Source organism: Ambystoma mexicanum, chromosome 7p (assembly GCF_040938575.1).
Source record: "Ambystoma mexicanum isolate Mex_15411 chromosome 7p, UKY_AmexF1_1, whole genome shotgun sequence".
NCBI lineage: Eukaryota > Metazoa > Chordata > Amphibia > Caudata > Ambystomatidae > Ambystoma > Ambystoma mexicanum.
In genome coordinates, this window is record NC_090939.1 from 200197117 (window position 1) to 200215988 (window position 18872).

The 18872-nt window shown below is 47.2% G+C and overlaps 1 protein-coding gene across 1 annotated transcript in view; it reads right to left on the minus strand.

Annotated features, from left to right (window-relative positions):
• GET1 (guided entry of tail-anchored proteins factor 1) overlaps positions 1–18872 on the minus strand; it is a 687994-nt gene that overhangs the window by 134399 nt on the left and 534723 nt on the right. The window contains exon 4 of the mRNA XM_069636061.1: positions 8274–8388. Within this exon, the coding sequence (XP_069492162.1) occupies positions 8274–8388 (115 nt within the window). The remainder of the gene's footprint in view (positions 1–8273; positions 8389–18872) is intronic.

Genomic DNA, 18872 nt, shown 5'->3' on the forward strand with positions numbered 1-18872 from the left:
AGACTACATGAACCGGGCAGATGCCTGAAATAGTAAGTAAGATTTGCTGGAGGGGGGCAAAACCCTGCTCCAAAGTGACTCCCTGTGGTACACAAAACACTAAGTTGGGGTACCGAACAGTTGCAAAGTTAAGTTGTAAGTTATATAAGGGGGGAGGCTCCAGGACAATGCGCATCAGGGAAAAGGAACATGGTCTCTGGACAAAGAAGGAAAATTAGAGAAAAGAGTCAATAACCATGTGTAGACGTGAAAGGGGGGGGGGTGAAGGGAAACACCCGTGATGGGGAAAGGTGATGTCACAAAGTGTCTCATTGTGGCCACTCTTAATGTGAAAGTTCTAAACTCTCCGACAAAGAGATCGCTGGTCGTGAGAGAATTTCGAAAAGCCTCACTGGATATACTTTTTCTGAGGAAACATGCCTAATACACAGGAAGGACGGGCGTTGAAAGGGGGGGTAATAGGACAGGTGTACTGGGCTTCTAGGATCACTAAAAGAGGAGGAGTTGGCATAGTTCTCCACAAACAATGCAGGCTACAGGAATGTGTAACCACAAATCTGCTAGAGGGTGAAATGTTGATACTGCAAGTAAATCTGGAGGGAGTTCAAATATTAACGCCCATGTATGCCCCGAATCAGGGTCAAGAGGGCTTTTTAAGGAAGGCATTCGAAAGAATACAAGGGTTTGAAGCGGACCTATACATCATAGGAGGGAACCTTAACTCGTGGGCGGATAAAACCTTGGACAGGAAGGCGGGGAAGGAGACGGCAGATAAAGGGGCAGGCAAACCGGGTCACTTTGGACTGGCAATCAGGAGGCGAGGCCTGGTGGACGTATGGAGAAGCCAGCCCCCACGGGAGGAGGTCTAGACCACCTTCTCAGTGCCGCACAAAACATACACAAGTATCAACTATCTACTGATAAACAGGCATCAAGGCACGAGGATTATGGAAAGTATTATTAGACCTGTAAAATGGACTGACCATGAAATAGTGATCATGACCCTCAATGTGGTAGGACTACACAGACCTGAGGGTATGTGGCGCTGTAATGAGTCACTGGGGTGATCCCATCTTCAGAGACCAATTCGATAAGGCAATAATGGAATACTTTGAACTGAATGACACCGGAGAGGTGGGTACAAAGGTGGTCTGGGATGCTGGGAAAGCCACTTGAAGAGGCCTCTTGATCAGGGAAGGAGCAAGGAAGAAAAGGGAGATGGGGTTGGAAAATGAAAGGCTCAGAAAAGAGATACTGGAAGGGGAGGCGAGAATGCACACTACAAAAGGAGACACAGATGGGATAAGAGAAGAAGTGTTATCTAAAAGAGCAGAACTGAAGGCGTTGGGAGTGGGAGAAACGCTCTGGAAGCTGAGGTATCTCAAACAAAAATACTATGCAAAGGGGGATAAGGCAGACGCACTGCTAGCAGCAAGACTCTGGGCACAGAGGGCAGAGAGGTGGGTAGCTAAACTGGCCGGCCCTGAAGAGGGAGGTCAGATCTTACCGAAAGACATTGCAGAGAAGTTTGCCCAGTATTATGAAACACTATACAGATCCAAAGCCTGCGACACGGAAGATGCAGTGGTGACATACCTGAGGGGGGTGAACATGCCCAAACTCACACACCCGGAGATTGATCATCTAGAAAGCCCAAACACAACTGAAGGGGTAAAAGACGCGATAACACATCTCCCTAACGGAAAGGCCCCAGGTGAAGATGGCTTCACCATAGGGTTCTATAAAAAATAGTAATATATTAGTAATATAGTAATATAATAGTACGCCATCTGTGGTGTACTACTAAAGCTCTATAATCATATTTTAGATTCAGGGATGGCAACAGAGACGTTTAGTAAGGCATTGATATTGGTAATCCCGAAGGAGGGGAGGGACCCGGCGCAATGTTCTTCATATCGCCCTATCTCGCTCCTAAACGTAGATGAGAAAATATTCACAAGAATCTTGGCGACGAGACTAGAAGGGAAGCTACCCTGTATAGTACACATGGACCAAATGGGTTTAATAGTGGGGAGACAAGGCCCATACGCCATAAGGAAGACACTGCATCTTATGGAACACACTAAAGGAAATTTAGGGGACCAGGCTCTACTGAATATGGGTGCCGAAAAGGCCTTTGACAGTGTGGAATGGGGCTTCCTCTTTGCGATACTACGTAAAATAGGGGTTGGGGACAAAACGTGCCAGGCAATAAGGGCTATCTATACAAGCCCAACAGCTAGGGTAGTTGTGAACGGGATGAGATCTAGAGAGTTTGAACTTAATAGGGGAACCAGACAAGGGTGCCCTCTATCGCCCCTGCTATTTTCATTGACAATGAAACCACTAGGGGACAAGATACGGAAGGATGAGCAGATAAAGCGAGTTATGGTAGGGAACCAATGTCACAAGGTTAGCATGTACACTGATGATATACTATTATCTCTCTCAGATAAAAGGGGATCAGTGCAGAGGGTGCTACGGGTGCTAGAGGAATACGGAGAGGTGTCCGGAGTGTAACTTCCCCCCACTGTTACACAGGCTCTTAAGTGACCTGGAAGCCAGGTCGTAGTTAATGGGTCTCCTGGCTTGGATGACTAAATGCAAAAAAAATTATGCTTCTCCCAAGACTGCTGTACCTATATCAGACACTCCCGATAGAACTCCCTATATCGCATTTTGCAGAACTAAAAAAAAAAGAATACTAAGATTCCTTGGCAGGGGAAGAAACAAAAGGTAGGTTGTAAATTACTAGTGCAGCCCAAGGAGAAGGGAGGGGTGGGGCTGGCTGAAATGCAAACGTATTATAGTGCCGCCAAATTCAGGGCCCTCATCCCCCACCTGCGTATGGAAAGGGATAAGCAATGGGTGGAGACAGAGAACTTCCTGTTTAGACCCGTCACCCTGGGAAAATGGCTCTGGGCACCTGCCAACGCGGCGCCGTAGGGAGTCCACTCACACAGAATCCTGGGCCCGCTCTGGAGACTGTGGAGGGTTAGAAGGGAGATGGTGGGGGTTATGACATGGCCGTCGCCGTTAAGTCACATATGGGCCCCACCGATATGGGACAGTATACCGGACCATGAGAGGTTCCAGGATTGGTTTGAGGCGCGGCTGGAGAGGGTAGGGCAGGTTTTGAAGAAAGACCGATTTATAGACATTTTAATTATTTATTTATTGCATTTGATCACACGCCCAAACCCTCTGTATCATGGCATACATACATCATAGTGATACATCTTAGGTCATATAGTCATACATCTTAGGTCACATACCACAAAGTAATTTTAAGTAGTACAGGCATGGCAGTTACATGATACTTGAGCCATTACTGGTATTTTGCAATTCTTGGGCTGATACACACTTAAACTTACTTAATCATGGCCAATTACAACAGATTTGAGAATCTTAGGCAGTAGCAGAGGTAGGAGGGCAGATGGGTTCCTCTGCAAAAGGCGCTACATGTAGGATTAGCGGTATATGGAGTGACAAGGCAAGCTGTATTGCGCTCGAGTGGCTAGTATTTGTTAAACAACCAGGTTTTTATTTTTTTCTTAAACTTCGGGAAGGATGTTTCGTTGCTGAGGTGGGTGGGGAGCGAGTTCCAGATGCGCGGGTCTGCTATGGGGAAGCTGGTATTGTCTGCTCTAGAAGTGGTGAAGTGTGGGGTATGGAGGTGTATATTGGCGCTGGATCTAAGTGTTCTAGGCGTGATTTTGCGGGAAATGCTTCGACTGAAATAGATTGGGGCTGTGTCAGAGATGCATTTATGGGTGATGTTGAGAGTTTTGTAGAGGATTCTCGCTTGTACTGGGAGCCAATGAGCATCTCTTCTGTATTGGGAGATGTGCTCTCTTCTATTAATATCTAAGGCTGCTCTAAGGGCTTTGTTTTGGAGGAGTTGTAATTTGGTTAGGTTTTTTTTTGTTGAGGTGCCCAACAATAGAACATTACAATAGTCTAGCTTTGTGAGGATAAGGGCTCTGGCGAATGTCAGGCAGTTTTCGGTGGAGAGGAGTGGTCTGCTTAAGGTGATGAGTTTGGCTGTGTAAGCCGTGGAGGAGGCAAGAGTGCCAATATGGTTTTTCATAGTGAGATTGGAGTCAAGGTGTACTCCTAAGGTTTTGACTTTGTGAGATATAGTGATGGTGGTGCCATTTATCACTATGGAGGTGTAGTCAGAGTGGAGTTTGCGGAGTCTGGCTGGGGAGCCGACTATGAGGATCTCCTTTTTTTCTCTGTTAAGACAGAGGCTATTGTTCGCCATCCAGTTTTGGATGAGGGAGTAGATTTTGTTGATACAGGCTGTGTCCTGTTCAAGGTTACCTGAAATGGGGATAAGTATTTGCGTGTCATCGGCAAAGTTTGTATAAATTACTCCCATAGCACCTAGTGCCGCGAAGAGTAATTTTGTGTATGCGTTACATAGCGTAGTGAAGAGGCAGGATCCTTGTGGTACTCACAGAGGTACAGGGGTGGGATCAGTTGCTTCTTCCCCTAAGGTGACTTGTGAGGAGCGCTCTGAAAGGAAAAATGTTATCCAAGTCGTGGCTTTCTTGGAGAAGTGGAAGTTGGTGGATAGGTAAGGCATAATTTGTCGTGATCGACTAAATAAAATGCAGCGGAGAGGTCTAGTAGTAGTAGGTCTAGGAGGGTGGGCTCCGTGCTGTGACGAGGCTGGAATCCTGACGGTCTGTCCCCTAACAAGTGGTTCTGTTGTAAGTGGGTTTGAACTTGTGAGTATGCTATTTTATCAATGATTTTGAGGAGGAATGGTACTGTTGTTATGGGCGTGTAATTCATCAGGATTGTTGGGTATAGTGATGGCTTTTTGAGTAGGGGTGTGACCCATGCTACTTTAATAGATGCTGGTATTTCGCTGGATTTAAAAGACTCATTCACAAATTTGGTTATGATGGGTGATAATGTAGTGGCGCGAATCTTTGACTACTTTAACAGGAAAGCTGTCGCCTTTACAGTTAGATGGCTTAAGAGATGCTATAGTTTTAAGGACCTGGTGCTGGTGACTTGTGTAAAGTGGAATTCAGGTACATCAGATCTTGTGATGGTATCTGGGAGATGGGATGGAGTATTGGTGAGCTCTATGAGCTTTTATTGCGAGGCTATTTTACTTTGGAGTGTGTTACTTTGGAGTGTGTTGACTTTGGAGGATAGAGAATCCTGTATGGTGGTGCACCAGACTTTGCTGGTGATAATGGGGCTGGTGGGTTGGATGGGGGATTCAAGTTCTCTAATAATAGTGAATAGTTGTTTTGTGTTGGAAGCCGCGTTGGAGATACGATTGAGTTTATAGGCTTTAGACAATTGTTGCAGTTTGATTTGGAGCTCTGGGGAGTTGTTTTTTCTGATTAGGTGTTGTAGGGCTCTTTTTTTCCTTCTGAGTTCAATGTGCTCATCATTGAACCAGGGGGAGATGCGTTTGGGTTTGGGCACTTTGGTTTTGAGTGGGGCTACTTCGTCTATCGCAGATTTTAGGCATTGATGGTAGTGGTCTGATATGCTATCACTATTAATGTCTCAGGGTTTGGCATTAAGCAGGTTGTTGAGTAAGGGGTTTAGGTTGTCAGGGGTGAGTTTGCAGGCATTTCTGACCTGGATGGGTGCTAGGCTAGGGGTTTTCATTATTAGATCGGAGTCTAGGTTTATGTTGAGTTGGATTAGGTGGTGGTCGGTCCATTGCATCTTGAGGATGGCTGCTATGGTTACTGAGGTGTTCAGGGTGAGTATCTAGTCAAGGATTCTACCTTTGGAATGGGTGAGGGGGATTCACTATTTGAGAGAATTGCATCCCACAGAATGCCTTGTGGCAGGTTGTCGCTTTGCTGTCCCGGGGGTCATTGTAGCCTAGATTAAGGTCTCCTAGGAGGATGTACTTGGTTTTGGGTTTGAGCGTAGGTGTGATTAATAGAGGTAAGTCTATGTCTGGGTTGTTTGGGGGCACTTGGTGATCTGTATACTATTAGGAGTTGATTGTTGTCTTTGGGCTGGTGGCTAATTTAAGAGCGAGGGTTTCGTATCCCGAGAGTGAATCCATTTTACATTCCCTGACGTATAGTGAGGTTTTGTGGATTATAGCCCACTGCTTACTACTGAACTAGCCTCACTGTCTGCATAACTACTCCCTGGCCCAACGACCACACGGGTGTGTGTCTCCTCAGCACCCCTATGCAATACACTAGAACGCCTGCCCTAATGCATTTTCACGCCTCTCAAGACACTGGTGTAGACCACTCCCAAATTAATGAGTCTCCTAGCAACAGGGCTCGGCATTCACATCATTGAGGCACTTCCCCAATCCACTCAGTCCTCCCTATCTTTATCTATCTCCTCGTATTCTACAGTGTCTCTTCTCATCAAACTATGCCCATCTGCACCTACAACACCAGACCTAGCACCACTACCCCTGGCCACCCAGCAACCACACCTACTAACAATATTGTCTGATTCAAACGTTAAACAATGGGCTAGGGACCAACATAGAGATAGGCTGATTCGATTTAGACAGTAGGTCGAGGAACATCACAGTCTAATTCAGGGGTACTTATGTAAAACAAATAGGCTAGTTAGGGAATAAACAGTGAAATTGCAGACCTTGAAGAGTCCTTGGGGACAGGGAACATTTCTGTCTTTAAATATCTACAATTTAAGGGAGTGTTGATGTCGGACAAATGGAAGATAGAACTCCAAAGGGAGCTGAAACATACAGGGGGCTTATATCTAGAATGTATCAGGCATTGCTGGAGGAGATGGGAGAGGACACAAACGCACTCAGGAGGAAATGGGAAAGAGACATGGGGATGGAAATAGAACTGGAGCAGTGGAGGAAGCTATGCACTAATGCTCACTGTACATCAGTGACATGCCAGTACAAACTGCACAGGCTTAAACTCCTATATAGGTGCCAGTGGGACCCGGCGAGGTCCGCCAAAATGTTTCAGGGGCAGACCCTCGCTTTTGGAGGAAATGCAGACAGGTAGCTGACTACTGGCACATGTAGTGGGGTGTGAGACGGTAAGGCAGTACTGGAAGGAGCTCCTTTGGTGGATAAAGGGCCTGGATGGAATAGACAGACCCATGGATTCCTTATTAGTGTTCTTCGGTATGGAAACTACTGAGGAAGACTGGGTGAAGCTCCCTCATATGCTGCACTACCTCCTCCTGCCAGCCTTGGCGTGCCTGGCAGGAGGGTGCAAAAGGGAAAGGCTCCCAAGCGAGAAGGAATGAGCCTCTAAGGCATTGGACCTGTATAGAATGGAGGAGCTAACCAGACAAATACACAGTCAGACCCCGATGAGGGCAATTGAATGGGTGGCATTCCTAGCAAAATATGACCTGGAGAACCCACAGAGGGAAGACAGGCGGGAAGACACGGGGGAGGAGAAGGATGGAGATGGGAAGGAATGCTTTGAGTACACTCCCTGCAAACAAAGGGGGGAATATGAAAAGGGGACAGTTCATCCTCAGTGTAGGAGGAATGAAATAAAGGTGTGCCCAGAATGGGACCCGAAAAAAGAGACATAGACCAATCGGATATTTCCGATGCATTTGAAACAATTGACCCAAAGAGATCACTGCTAAGATGGTCCTGATGCCTCACTAGACTAAGGGTGGGGCAAGTGGTAGGGTGGGAAAGGTGAGGTTCATTTTACTGTTGGGGGGAGGGAGAAAACGTTTAAAACTTGTATGGTGAATATTATGCTGTTAGTACGAAAAGTTGTCTTCATGAGTTGTAATTGAACTAATTCACCAATAAACTTGATTTACAAAAAAAGTACTTTTAATTCGAATGTAATGTATCAGTTAGACTCATTTATTTTCATCATTTACTCTGACTGTATGTCTACACATTCATGGCCACATCAAGCACCTACTAAAACAGTTGCAGATTAACCCAATGCCACCATTTAAAGCAAACTGTTTAGAGAAGTTTCTGTAACCCACTTTGGCCGAACGTAAATCATGACCTTTATACATTAAGCATACTGGACTTTGAAAGCCTTGTCCACAGCGTAAACAAGAGTCTACAGCATGTGGCTTTGCAGACGTTTTGGACTATTGCTACCATGAGCCTTCACTATTGCCTAGGCTGGCTTGGGCTGATGGGAGTTGCAGTCCAAAACAAATGGAAAGCCAAAGGTTGCAGCATCTTGGAGGAACCCCAAAAGCTTGCAGTGAGTCAGGAAGAAAACACATTTGGTTTTAAAGTGTAAATTATTTTAATAATGTGGAAGTATCTGCCTCTTCCTCCATACCTGCAATTCCCGTAGGAAAAGCCACTAAGCGCTCCAAGGGGGCGATCCATTTGCTTGGCAACACAGTCACAGGCTCCGAGTAGTATTTCCAGATAAGTGAAACCATCAAGGCAGCCTGCAAAAAAAATACAGCAGGTCTAGGTAAATTGATTTGAAATGCAGTATCAAGGTTCAATAAGTGGAATACATTGAGCTGACAAGTGTATTAAAGAAACCTGTCTTTTGTCACTGTATGGACTAAATATGTAGCTCAGAGGAATTACATTCGCACCTCGGAAAGGCAGATTGACCAATCACAATCCGCCTTTCACAGGCGCGATTGTGCATTCACCGCCCGCACCGTTGGGCTGGCGGGCCGTTAAACGCCATGTCCGACCCCCAGGCAGGGTGTGAAAGCTATATTATACACATTAGAGCCGACCCATACTATCAATGGGCAACATTATATAATGACATCACAGCAACAATAACCTACTCAGGAATTATACTGGATTTGACAAGCTAAGATAATTATACCACATAAAATGTGTGCGCACTGGATAGATTCTATTTTATTTGAAGCACAGATCTCGCTCTAGAGCAATGGAGCCTTGTGCAGCTTTTTGGCTACAATGTTTTAACAGTAGGGAAGAACTGTGAGTTGCAGCCTGTGCATCAGTCTGCATGTCCATTGTAACAAGTCTTTGGTCAGGTTTTTGTAAAAAAAAGCCACGTTTTGAGAGATGTGAAAAATTGGAGAATTTTGGGGGCATTGCGAGCTGATTCCAGAGGATGGTGTGACGAATCTGTGGATGTCGTCCCTTCTCCCCTAGGGGGAGACCTTTCCCATGGTGCCAGGGCTGTGCATCCTGTGAGAAACCTGTGGTTATTCTCCCTAGCCAGCACAGAGAGTCCCTTATTCAGGTGGCTTGGGACGGACCAATGCTCTCAGAGCCCAACTCCAGGGGTGGACGGAAGAGAGAGCAGCACCTGGAAAGGGGAATCCGAGGTTGTGTTCAGGAAAAGACTACAGGTGAAGCACAGTATTACACAGAGGAAGAGGGAGGAAAATGAGACCTCAGAAGACTCAATAGGCTATATTACATCTACCTGCCTTCCTCCTAGTGAATGCCTCCGACCGAGAACCAACGATCCCTCTGTGTATACTAGGGTTAACTAGGGTTACAAACCTCAAGCACCCCAACTCAGAAAATCCTCCTTTTACCGTTGTTCCCCACTCGAATGATCCCTCCATAGCCAACAAGTTCCCCAGGAACCCATACCCCATTGCACCCAAAAACCATCTCTCTCAAAAACGCTGTTTTTCTGTTCCCTACTCGCATTCTCCCGGTCATTCTTTTACACGCCCCTCTAGTCGTTATTTACTGCACTCCCCGTCTACTCAGAAGAAACACAATCCTCCTTGTCTCTTTTTTTTACATTAATTCCCACCATTCCCGATTGCTTACCAACCCCTATCAAGCTCACCCTTCTGACTTTACCAACACCCCTAGAACAAAGAATATCATTTCCCATGACAAACCCTTTCTTTTTGACACAAACACTCTGTTAACCCATGGAAGACGGCAGACTAACACCAGACACATTCACCTGATATGTCCCAATACAGGTGTCAGGCAAAGTCAGGCAATTGATCAAAATCACACACACTTGACGGCCCTTTCCCTTCCCCACAGGGATAAAAAGAAAAGGCGGACCGCACGACGAGACAGCTATCCAGACCCGGCAGTTCAAGAGGAGGAGAAAGGCGGCAAACATCGAGAGGCTGACAAGGAAAGACACAACCTTGCCCTCTTCGGCAAAACCCTGCAAACCCACAGCCCAAGTGTGCTGCAGCAGATGTCAACGGTGCACAGAGCGTATCAACGCTGATAAGCCGGAGCGAGGAAGACTCCTGCTTCCATGGTACCGGTCTTGACTCCAGTTAGGAGGAATGCCAAGCGGTTCATCACAGCCGAAGAGTCGAGGGGAGAGCCGATAAGAAACGGGCTGTGGTGAATGAAAGTCGCAAAGTGAGAAAACCTTAAAGAACTGTAACATTGTAAAGGGGAGCCCAGCTGCAAAAAAGGGCTGGCCCCACGTGGGTGCTGTTACAAGAAACTCTGGTCAATCCTCATCTGAATGAAACTACAGATACCAGAAGGCCGTAGGAGAGCCGCCAATATAGGTCAAAGTGGTATACAGGAGGTCAAGCAAAATCCATGTACAGTCGGAAGCCTTTGACCTAAGAACTGTGAGAAAGCAAGGGAAGTTAATCCCGCAAATATTGAAAGTGAATGTGAATGTGAAGTTGGCAAGAGTTAATCCGGAAGAGGGATGCTGACATGAAGGGGGCAAGTCTTAAGTCCCAAGAAACAGTGTGTTGACAAGAGTGAACCCGGCCGAAGGATATCCACTGGAACTGTTTAAAAAGACATTGGGCCTCATTACAACCTTGGTGCTAAGTGCACCAACTTTACCACCATGGTGTAAACTCTGTTTACACCATGGTGGATGGCGGATTTACCGCCCCATTCCAAGGTGAGTGGGGCGGTAAATCCCCATTTCCCATTTCCCCTTCCCCATTCCCATTTTTGCCCCATAGGGCATAATAGGAGTGGGGAAGGCGCTAATTACGCCGCCGTAAATTACGGCGGCGTAATTAGCACCATGGCAGGTTAGCGCCATGGATTTTAACGCCTGCTAAAAGCAGGCGTTAAAATCAGAATCAGGCGTTAAGGGTTAACGGTGGCGTTAACCCTTAACGCCTGAGTTGTAATGAGGCCCATTGAAATGTTGATTGGGGGGGATAAACTCTGAAAATGCGAAAGGAATTCTGATGATTCAAATTGGAGCGTTGTCGGCGATATTGATAGTGTTGTACGTTTGAATTTCAATAAAAGATATACATGTAAAAAAAAAAAAAGACATGGGGCCTCATTACACGGAAGGCAGTAAGCCATGGCGCTATTAGCACCATGGCTGCCGCCGGTACCTTACCGGGTCCGCCTTGGTGGATGGCGGAATTAGCGCCATATTCCAAGGTGTGTGGGGGCGCTAATTCCGCCATCCACCATTGCCCCTTCACCATTGCCAGTCAGCCCCATAGGGCTCCATGTTAATGGTGAAGGTGCTAATTACGGTACCGCAAATTGCGGTACCGTAATTAGCACCAAGGTCCCTTTGCGGGTCCCGTACTTAACGCCTGTAAAAACCAGGCATTAAGGGAGGACCCGCAAAGGGACCTCGTAGTAAGGCGGTAAGGGTTTACCGGTACCGGTGCCCTTACCGGTACCGGTAAACCCTTACCGCCTTCCGTGTAATGAGGCCCATTGAGATTTGCGAGTGAAGGAAAAGCCATAGTGAACTCGGTGGAGGGAGGCTGAAAATAACAGAATGGTCTGCGCCCCGGAAGAGGGGCACCCAAGGGTGAATCCATCACCCGAGAAATATGTAGAACAGAACTTTGTGTTTGTTTTGTTGTTTTTTCTATGGTAAACCTATCAGGCCCTCGGGACCAGGAAACCACAACCACCAAAGATCTTGATATATTGATAGGAACTGTTTTGGGACCCAAGCCCGGAAGAGGGAGATCCAGGGGGTGAAAAACAATCACCCAACACAACAAGAAACTGGGGGACCAAGGGGTTAAGAATACTCACTGCAAGTAAAAACAGGAAACAAACTTTCATTTTGTTGAAGGAACCTTTGTTTTGTTATTTGAATACTTCAGGCCCTCGAAGGCAAGAGGCTTTTTAGTCAAAGAGACTTGGCCTTCGAAACTCCTAATAAACGGGAAGAGTCTGTGTCTGTCTTTACTGTTACCACCATGTGTTCCTTACAATCCTCAGTACAATTGTCCCCCTGATGGTGGTGCACTGAAGGAGGATTACACAAGCAGGGAAGCCCCTTATGGGATTGGGGACGGCCATTCTCAGGGAACGCAGTATTGCCCCGCCTTGATACATCCAGTCCCTTCTCAGATACCAAATCCTCCTTCCCCCGCTATTGGTAGAGCAAATGTACTCTGTTGCAAGGTTAGTCACTTAAATATACTTGATAAACCTAAAATACAAGAGAATACCAAGTATATTGCCTCTGAGTTGAAAACAAGTACTGTGACAAAGAAGATCATGGAGAATCCGACGATCACTTGGAATAAACAGAGTGAGTGGTCTAGCTTTTCTCGAGATGTCATTTGCCGAATGATTACAGCTGGCCGGCACAAGAGTTCAAAATGAACTCAGCTGTGAGACAGAGGGTGAACAATCCTCTGAGGGGGAACTGCGGGACTCTGTACCGGCCGGGTAGAGAGAAGCCAAAGGGGAAGAAGCTGCAAAGCAAGTTGAAGGAGCACCCGAATCCGGTCCGAGCTGGACCCATTCGGGTTGCTGCCGATGCATACCTCAGGGCACCACAGGCTCCCGTGAACCGCTTGCAAGGCAGAACGCACAACTGGGCAGAGCAAAATGTCTGCGGAACAGCTGCAGACCATGCTATTCACCAGGGAGCTGCTGGAGCCTCGAAGAACAATGCAGAAGCTGGAGAAACGCTGGTACCTTTCAAGAGGAGGAAAACAGGTATGCAGGTTTGCCAGGAGTTGTTGGAGTTCCGGGGAAGCCAGAGAGTGAATATAAACATTGGAGAAAGAGGGTCTGGGACCTTAAAGGGACATTGCAAGTCTGGGACCTGCACCCACAAGGACATGGCAGTATAAGAGGGCTGGGGACCCTCAGACACCCAAGAGCAGAGAATCATGTGTTTGGCAGGAGAGTAAACCGAAAACATAATAAACTACGAGTCTGGGGCCCATACCCAAATAACAAACTGAGAGCAACCAAGATAACAGGATTAGGGGTTTGGCAAGAGAGTGAACCGAACGTATATCATCACCAATTGCAAGTCTGGGACCCAAACCCATATGAAATGAAACCCCTAATGAAAGGCAGGAAAGGAGGGTTTGAGAACCAAATCAAAAGGAACCAAGGTCTATCATGAGTCTGGGACTTGCACCCATGTGAGAGACTGAAAGGGTCAAAGACCCCGGAACTGGGAAAATGTAATCTTTTATTCTATAACAAACTGTATCAAGTTGATAAGACAAAGGATTGTGAAGCTAAACAACTGTCCATTGACATTTGCCTAAGAAGATAAAGGGGCTCAAGACCCCAGAAGGAGCGAAACTGAGAAGGGCACTAGGGGAAAGGAGCACAACCTTAGCCTGGGAATCTTGCAATTTTGAACATTGTTTATTTATATTATATTACCAGAGAGACTGGGAACATTTCTGTTGAGTCAAAGGCAAATGAAGACTTGTTACTTTAAGAAGAGATTATCCTTGCACAGTTACTTTAGATTATTAAAGACAGAAGCAGGTTTTTGGACACGACCGCAACAGACTATTTTCAGACTTCCTGACAATTTCACTGGTTTCCTTTGAGGTAGGGACACCCCTCTTAGTTTTAAGGATAGAGAGGAATTTTTCCAACCTTTCATCATTTAATAAAAGTTTATATCCAGAAACATGGCAACCGTGTGTCCAAGCCTTACAAAGCACCCTTACAGTGGGTGCGTGACAAGAGAAGGATTATTAGTGGGTCTGCTCTTTGCACACAAGTTAAGATTCAAGCCGATTGGTCGATTTGCTGCACGAGCAGCTTGTGCTACCCGATATGTGAAGCTTAACTGCCAGGCACGCTGGTGTGCTACTCATGACTGCTTTGCAGACGATACATGCAGTCCTGGATAGGAAGCCCATTTAGTACACATATGACGAGGGTGAATTTCTATGCACCAATAATAAAAGGTGCTGCAGTATGGTGGACTGAGAGCCAAGTTAGCGGCTGGAAGCCCTATCAGGAGGGCATTTCCTCCATCGATGTGCGAGACTACTCGGGCCTGAACTGCGGTGCGGAAATGCAGCAGTGGGATGAAGTGTTTGATTATGCGAAGGGTGGACATTTGAAGGCAGGCTGATGTCAATGGGGAAGCCTAAGGATTTTGCTGAATCAGAGAGATGCAGATCAAATCTTTCTAAGCACATATCATTAAACCATTTTTGGACAACTTGTTGTTTAGTGGGGGCAACCGATTAGTACGAATTCAGTCTTGGATGGGTTATGTTTGAGGTAGGCAGTCAACATCCAGGTCTGGATGATGGCTATGTATTTGCAGAGACAAATGATGTCCAGTGGACTTTTTTACTTTCCTGTACAACTCAGTATCGTCCTCGGACTGGTGGATGGCTATATCAGGATCTTTAAGGTGTGTGCAGAGACTCCCTGTAAAGTTTAAAAAGGATCAGTGAGAGGATGTAGACTTGGGGGATTCTGCAGGAGACAGAGTAGGTTAGAATACAGCGTGTTCATTGGTTGTCCATGAACTATCTGAGCAAAATCCCTAATTAGAAATGACTGAATTTTATTTAGTCGAAAAAGTAAAATTACTTTTGTTCCCCCCCTTTTTTATCATAAGGAGGGAGACCCCTGCACGCCCTCCACTTCCTCCTACCTTAACGTATGCCCTTCCACCACTGCCCACCTATTTTTTAATAAAAATGTACACAAATTTCAAAAGAATCGGACCAAATAAATGTGGTAATTTCTACTTGGGTATTTTCAAATTCGATTTTTTTCTTCGGATACGTGTTCATCTGGACAGTCTGGGGTCTACTCGAGAGGTAGGAGGTAAACCAATTCTGGACAGTGCCAGAGGTTGCTATCCTGTCAGCTAGGAGGAAGAAGAGGATGTGGTGGTTGACAGTGTTGAATGCAGCAGAGAGAACAAGGAGGGAAAGGAGGCACAAGTCGCTCTTATCCATGTTTTGGAGGGCATCATCCACCACCTGGAAGGTGGCTGTCTCAATGCTACACTTGGGGCGGTGCTCCTATTAATAGCCACTTAGGAGATCGAGTTGCTAGAATCAGGCGTGTAGTTGCGTAGTGACTACTTCTTCCGAGATTTTGCCAATAAACAGTTTGTTATGGGTCCGTAGTTGGCCAAGTAGTCCGAGTGCAGGGTTAGTTTTTTCAAAAGCGGTTGTACGAGACAAGTGTTGAGGGTGTCCGGGAATGACCCTTCTGTGACGGAGGAATTAATGATGATGAGTGCATTGAGCGCTGGGCCCATCGATTGTTCAATAATGGAGTCTGGGGTGATATCATCAGACTAAGAAGTAGGTTTGAGGGAGGCGATTGTTTTTAGGATGTGTGGGGGAGAGAATTTGCTACAGAGGGGCAGTGAGTGTGCTGGAGAGCATGGGGGCTAATGCTCTGGGAGGTTGACTTGATGATCTGTCAGATTTTGTCTATTCTTTCAAAAAATGTTGATTCCGTCACATTTTCTTTAAGTTGCTCTTTTGGAAAGTGAAATGTTACATTGCAAACTCCCCTTTCTTGGTGTGGCACGGACTCATGAAGTGTCCTGCAAACTAAGCTTGCACACATCTTCCACAGTCAACGGATATTCATTGATGTTGACGTATGGTTCACAAAGCCCTGAGACCACAAGCTCATGGGTGGCATTTCCTATGAACCCCATGTTCCCCCTAACTGCCGGTTTGTCACATTGCCAGGAATATGGAGGGGATCTCGGGGTGATAGGAGCTACATGACACACAAGGCTAGGGCTGGGATAGACCGCCCTGAAATATTCCCTGTATATTGCCTCTAGGGCCACCGTCGCAGGGAAGGGGCAGCCCTGCGACAGAGGCCTTCATCTCTTAGGCTTTCATATGTGACCTCATCACATACTTCCCCTAGTTCTATGGAGTACCCCTTAGTCTCCTCTTGGGAAGCCAAGAAATATCCACTTAGAAAATCAATATGTGCCTATAGACGTCCTGATCAATGTTTGATTGGGAAAGTGTACATTAGTAAGGTCAGAAAGCAACTCATAATGGGCAAGGTTGTTTCTATTTCTAGTTACCAAAGTTATGTCAAAGGGGTATGATCAGTGAGCAACTGGAAGAGTCGACCTATGAGGTACTATCTTAAGGCCTAGATGGCCCATTAGATGGCCAAGCACTCGAGCTGAATTGTCATATAGTTTCTATCTCCTTGGGAACAGATTTCTGCCGATATACAGAATGATCCTTTGCTATCCCCTCACTTTTGGGAGAGTGAGGCCCCAAACATCCGTTTGGAGGGTAAAAGATTGGGAGAAGTGGCATAATGTGATGGTTGGCTGGCATAGGGACTGCTTCAACTACTCAAAGGCCTTGTAGCTCTGTGGTGTCCATCAAAGGTGGTTGGGATGCTTTCAGTTGGTCCATCAGGGGTCTGCAGATAATAGAAAACTGGAGAATGAAGTGCAGATAATATCGGACAAGCGTATAAAAGCTTGTAGTTTCTTGGGAGGGCGCTAGAGAGCCCAGCAAAGATGTCCGTGAACCTGTGAGCTCCCACACACCTACACAGATCCGGTAATGAACCAGAGGTTTACCCCGAAGAAGCTTCACCCTCAGAAGTAGTGCTATGCAGGGCAAGCTTTCACCATCTGCAAGGCGAAAACCTGGAGTTCGTCGGTGCCGGCAAAGTGAAAATCCAGGGAATACGCAGAGGCCTCGGGATGTGACTGCTCAATGCGAGGGAGGAGGAGCAGTCTTGGGCGCGGACACCCAGCACGTCCCAGACCTGAAGCTGGGAGGCATGACTGCAGCGGACTGGGATCCGAGTATGGCCGGCAGTGAGTGGGGACCCCGGCCACCACCAGACACAGCCCCGTGGGGTAATCAGACAACGGGGCCCCGAGAGCTGATGCAGAGCACACTGGGAGAACCAGCGGATCACTGAGAGCCGACGCATCGCACGCATAGAGGACGCAGGCCGGCTGCTGTTGGCAATCTGGGCACTGGTGGTTTGTCCTCATTGGATTTATGAGAATCTGACATCACTGGGATACAATCAGGACCGTGAGGTGAGAGAGAGGCAGAGCTCAATCCTCGGGGCAGCGGCTGGTACAAGCACCACATGGGTGGCTCCATACCACGGCGCACACCTGTGACCAGCGACTGTGGGGAGCAGCTGAGAAGGCACTGGACACTCCAGTTGTGCTGCTTGGCCAGGACCCCCTTACCATCCGGTTAGACAGGGCGAGGACCCCCTTACCATCCGCTTCTATCCGCTGCTTAGAGGGACCAGCAGAAGTTGTACAGAGTCTGTCTGCCATCGGGTCGGCGGGAACGCTTTGCCGCAGCAGGGAGACAGGGTCCCCCTCCAAGCGGCTGAGTTCGGAACACCCAAACTCAGTTTGAGGAGACAACACAAGACGGCCTTGCCGCCATACGACGCTCCCAGCAACCAGAAACAGACAACGTTAAAACAAGTAAGTCTGCGGGGAAGAGGAGGAACGTATCCCAGTGGCCTGAGCCACCACTTTTGGCAGCGCTGCTTATAAGAGTATCAAAGGAGATTGAGCAGTGGGAGTTGCGTATACATAATACGGAGGCCAGTCAGGTCCTGAACCCGCTCAGAGGCCAGGGCGGGCTGGGTCTGCAGTGGTGACACAGAGGACCGGATAGGAGGGAGCCAAGAAACTACGCTGAACCCATCATGGTGTTCACAGCACCCGCAGGCGGTCCTGGCACAGCGCATACTGCACGCAAATAGGATAGGACATAGCCTGCTAAGAGGCAGACACAAACAGACAACTTCCCCCATCGGTAAAGCTACGCTTTTACACTACTGATGACCGCCAAAGCTGGATCAGGGCCTCCCAAGAGCATTGGACGCCTGATTAGACAAGAACCAGCATCAGATATAAAGCTACCCCGAGACAGGTCCCGTGTGGAAGACGGCAGGTAGAGACACAACCCCAGACAGGCGCGCCCAGTGGATGCAGAACCACTTCATTATTGTGAGACCCAAATATCTGCAAAATGCCCCCACTATCGCTATACTGAAAGAGGCACTGTGATTTGTATGAGGGGGAAGAAGAACATAACCTAGTGATCCCCGAAGACTGCTACTGTCCACACCATCTGAATTGAAGGCCACCTACTAATACCGGGAATCCACATAAACAGCATACCGAGGGAATCCTAGTTTCCCCCCAAACAGGGTCTACATAGAGAACATTGGAGTGGAAGACATCGCCAGACAAGTGGCAAAGGTGGACGCAGCACCAGTGTACTATTTTAGAACTGTACCACGTACTTGGAGCCCCTACCTCTTTTAAATAATTCTCTGATAATAATCCTTGGGCCTGGAGTGAAGGGGCCAGAAGAGCTTCCACAGGTGAACATATGACAATTGTAATAGAGGGCACACACCAGGACAGAGTGCCACATAAAACACAGTGTGCCCACTTCATACAGACGCCAGAGCAACGGAGATGTCCAAATCCGGCAAAGGGAGCAAACAGCAGTCCAAACTGCACTTTGAAACGCCCTCTCAAACAAGAAACAACAAATCGATGGAGGATTCTCCAGAGGCACGGATCCAAGTAGTATCACAAGACCCAGCCGCAGCGTTTCAAATCATTAAGGAAATGGTTAATCAACTGCAAACTAGCATTCAGTCTCTGGACTGGAAAATGGATATTCTCACCTGCAAGGTTGACCACATGCAGGTCCGCCTGGACAAGTATGGTAAGAGGCTGGACGAGGTAGAAGGAAGAGTG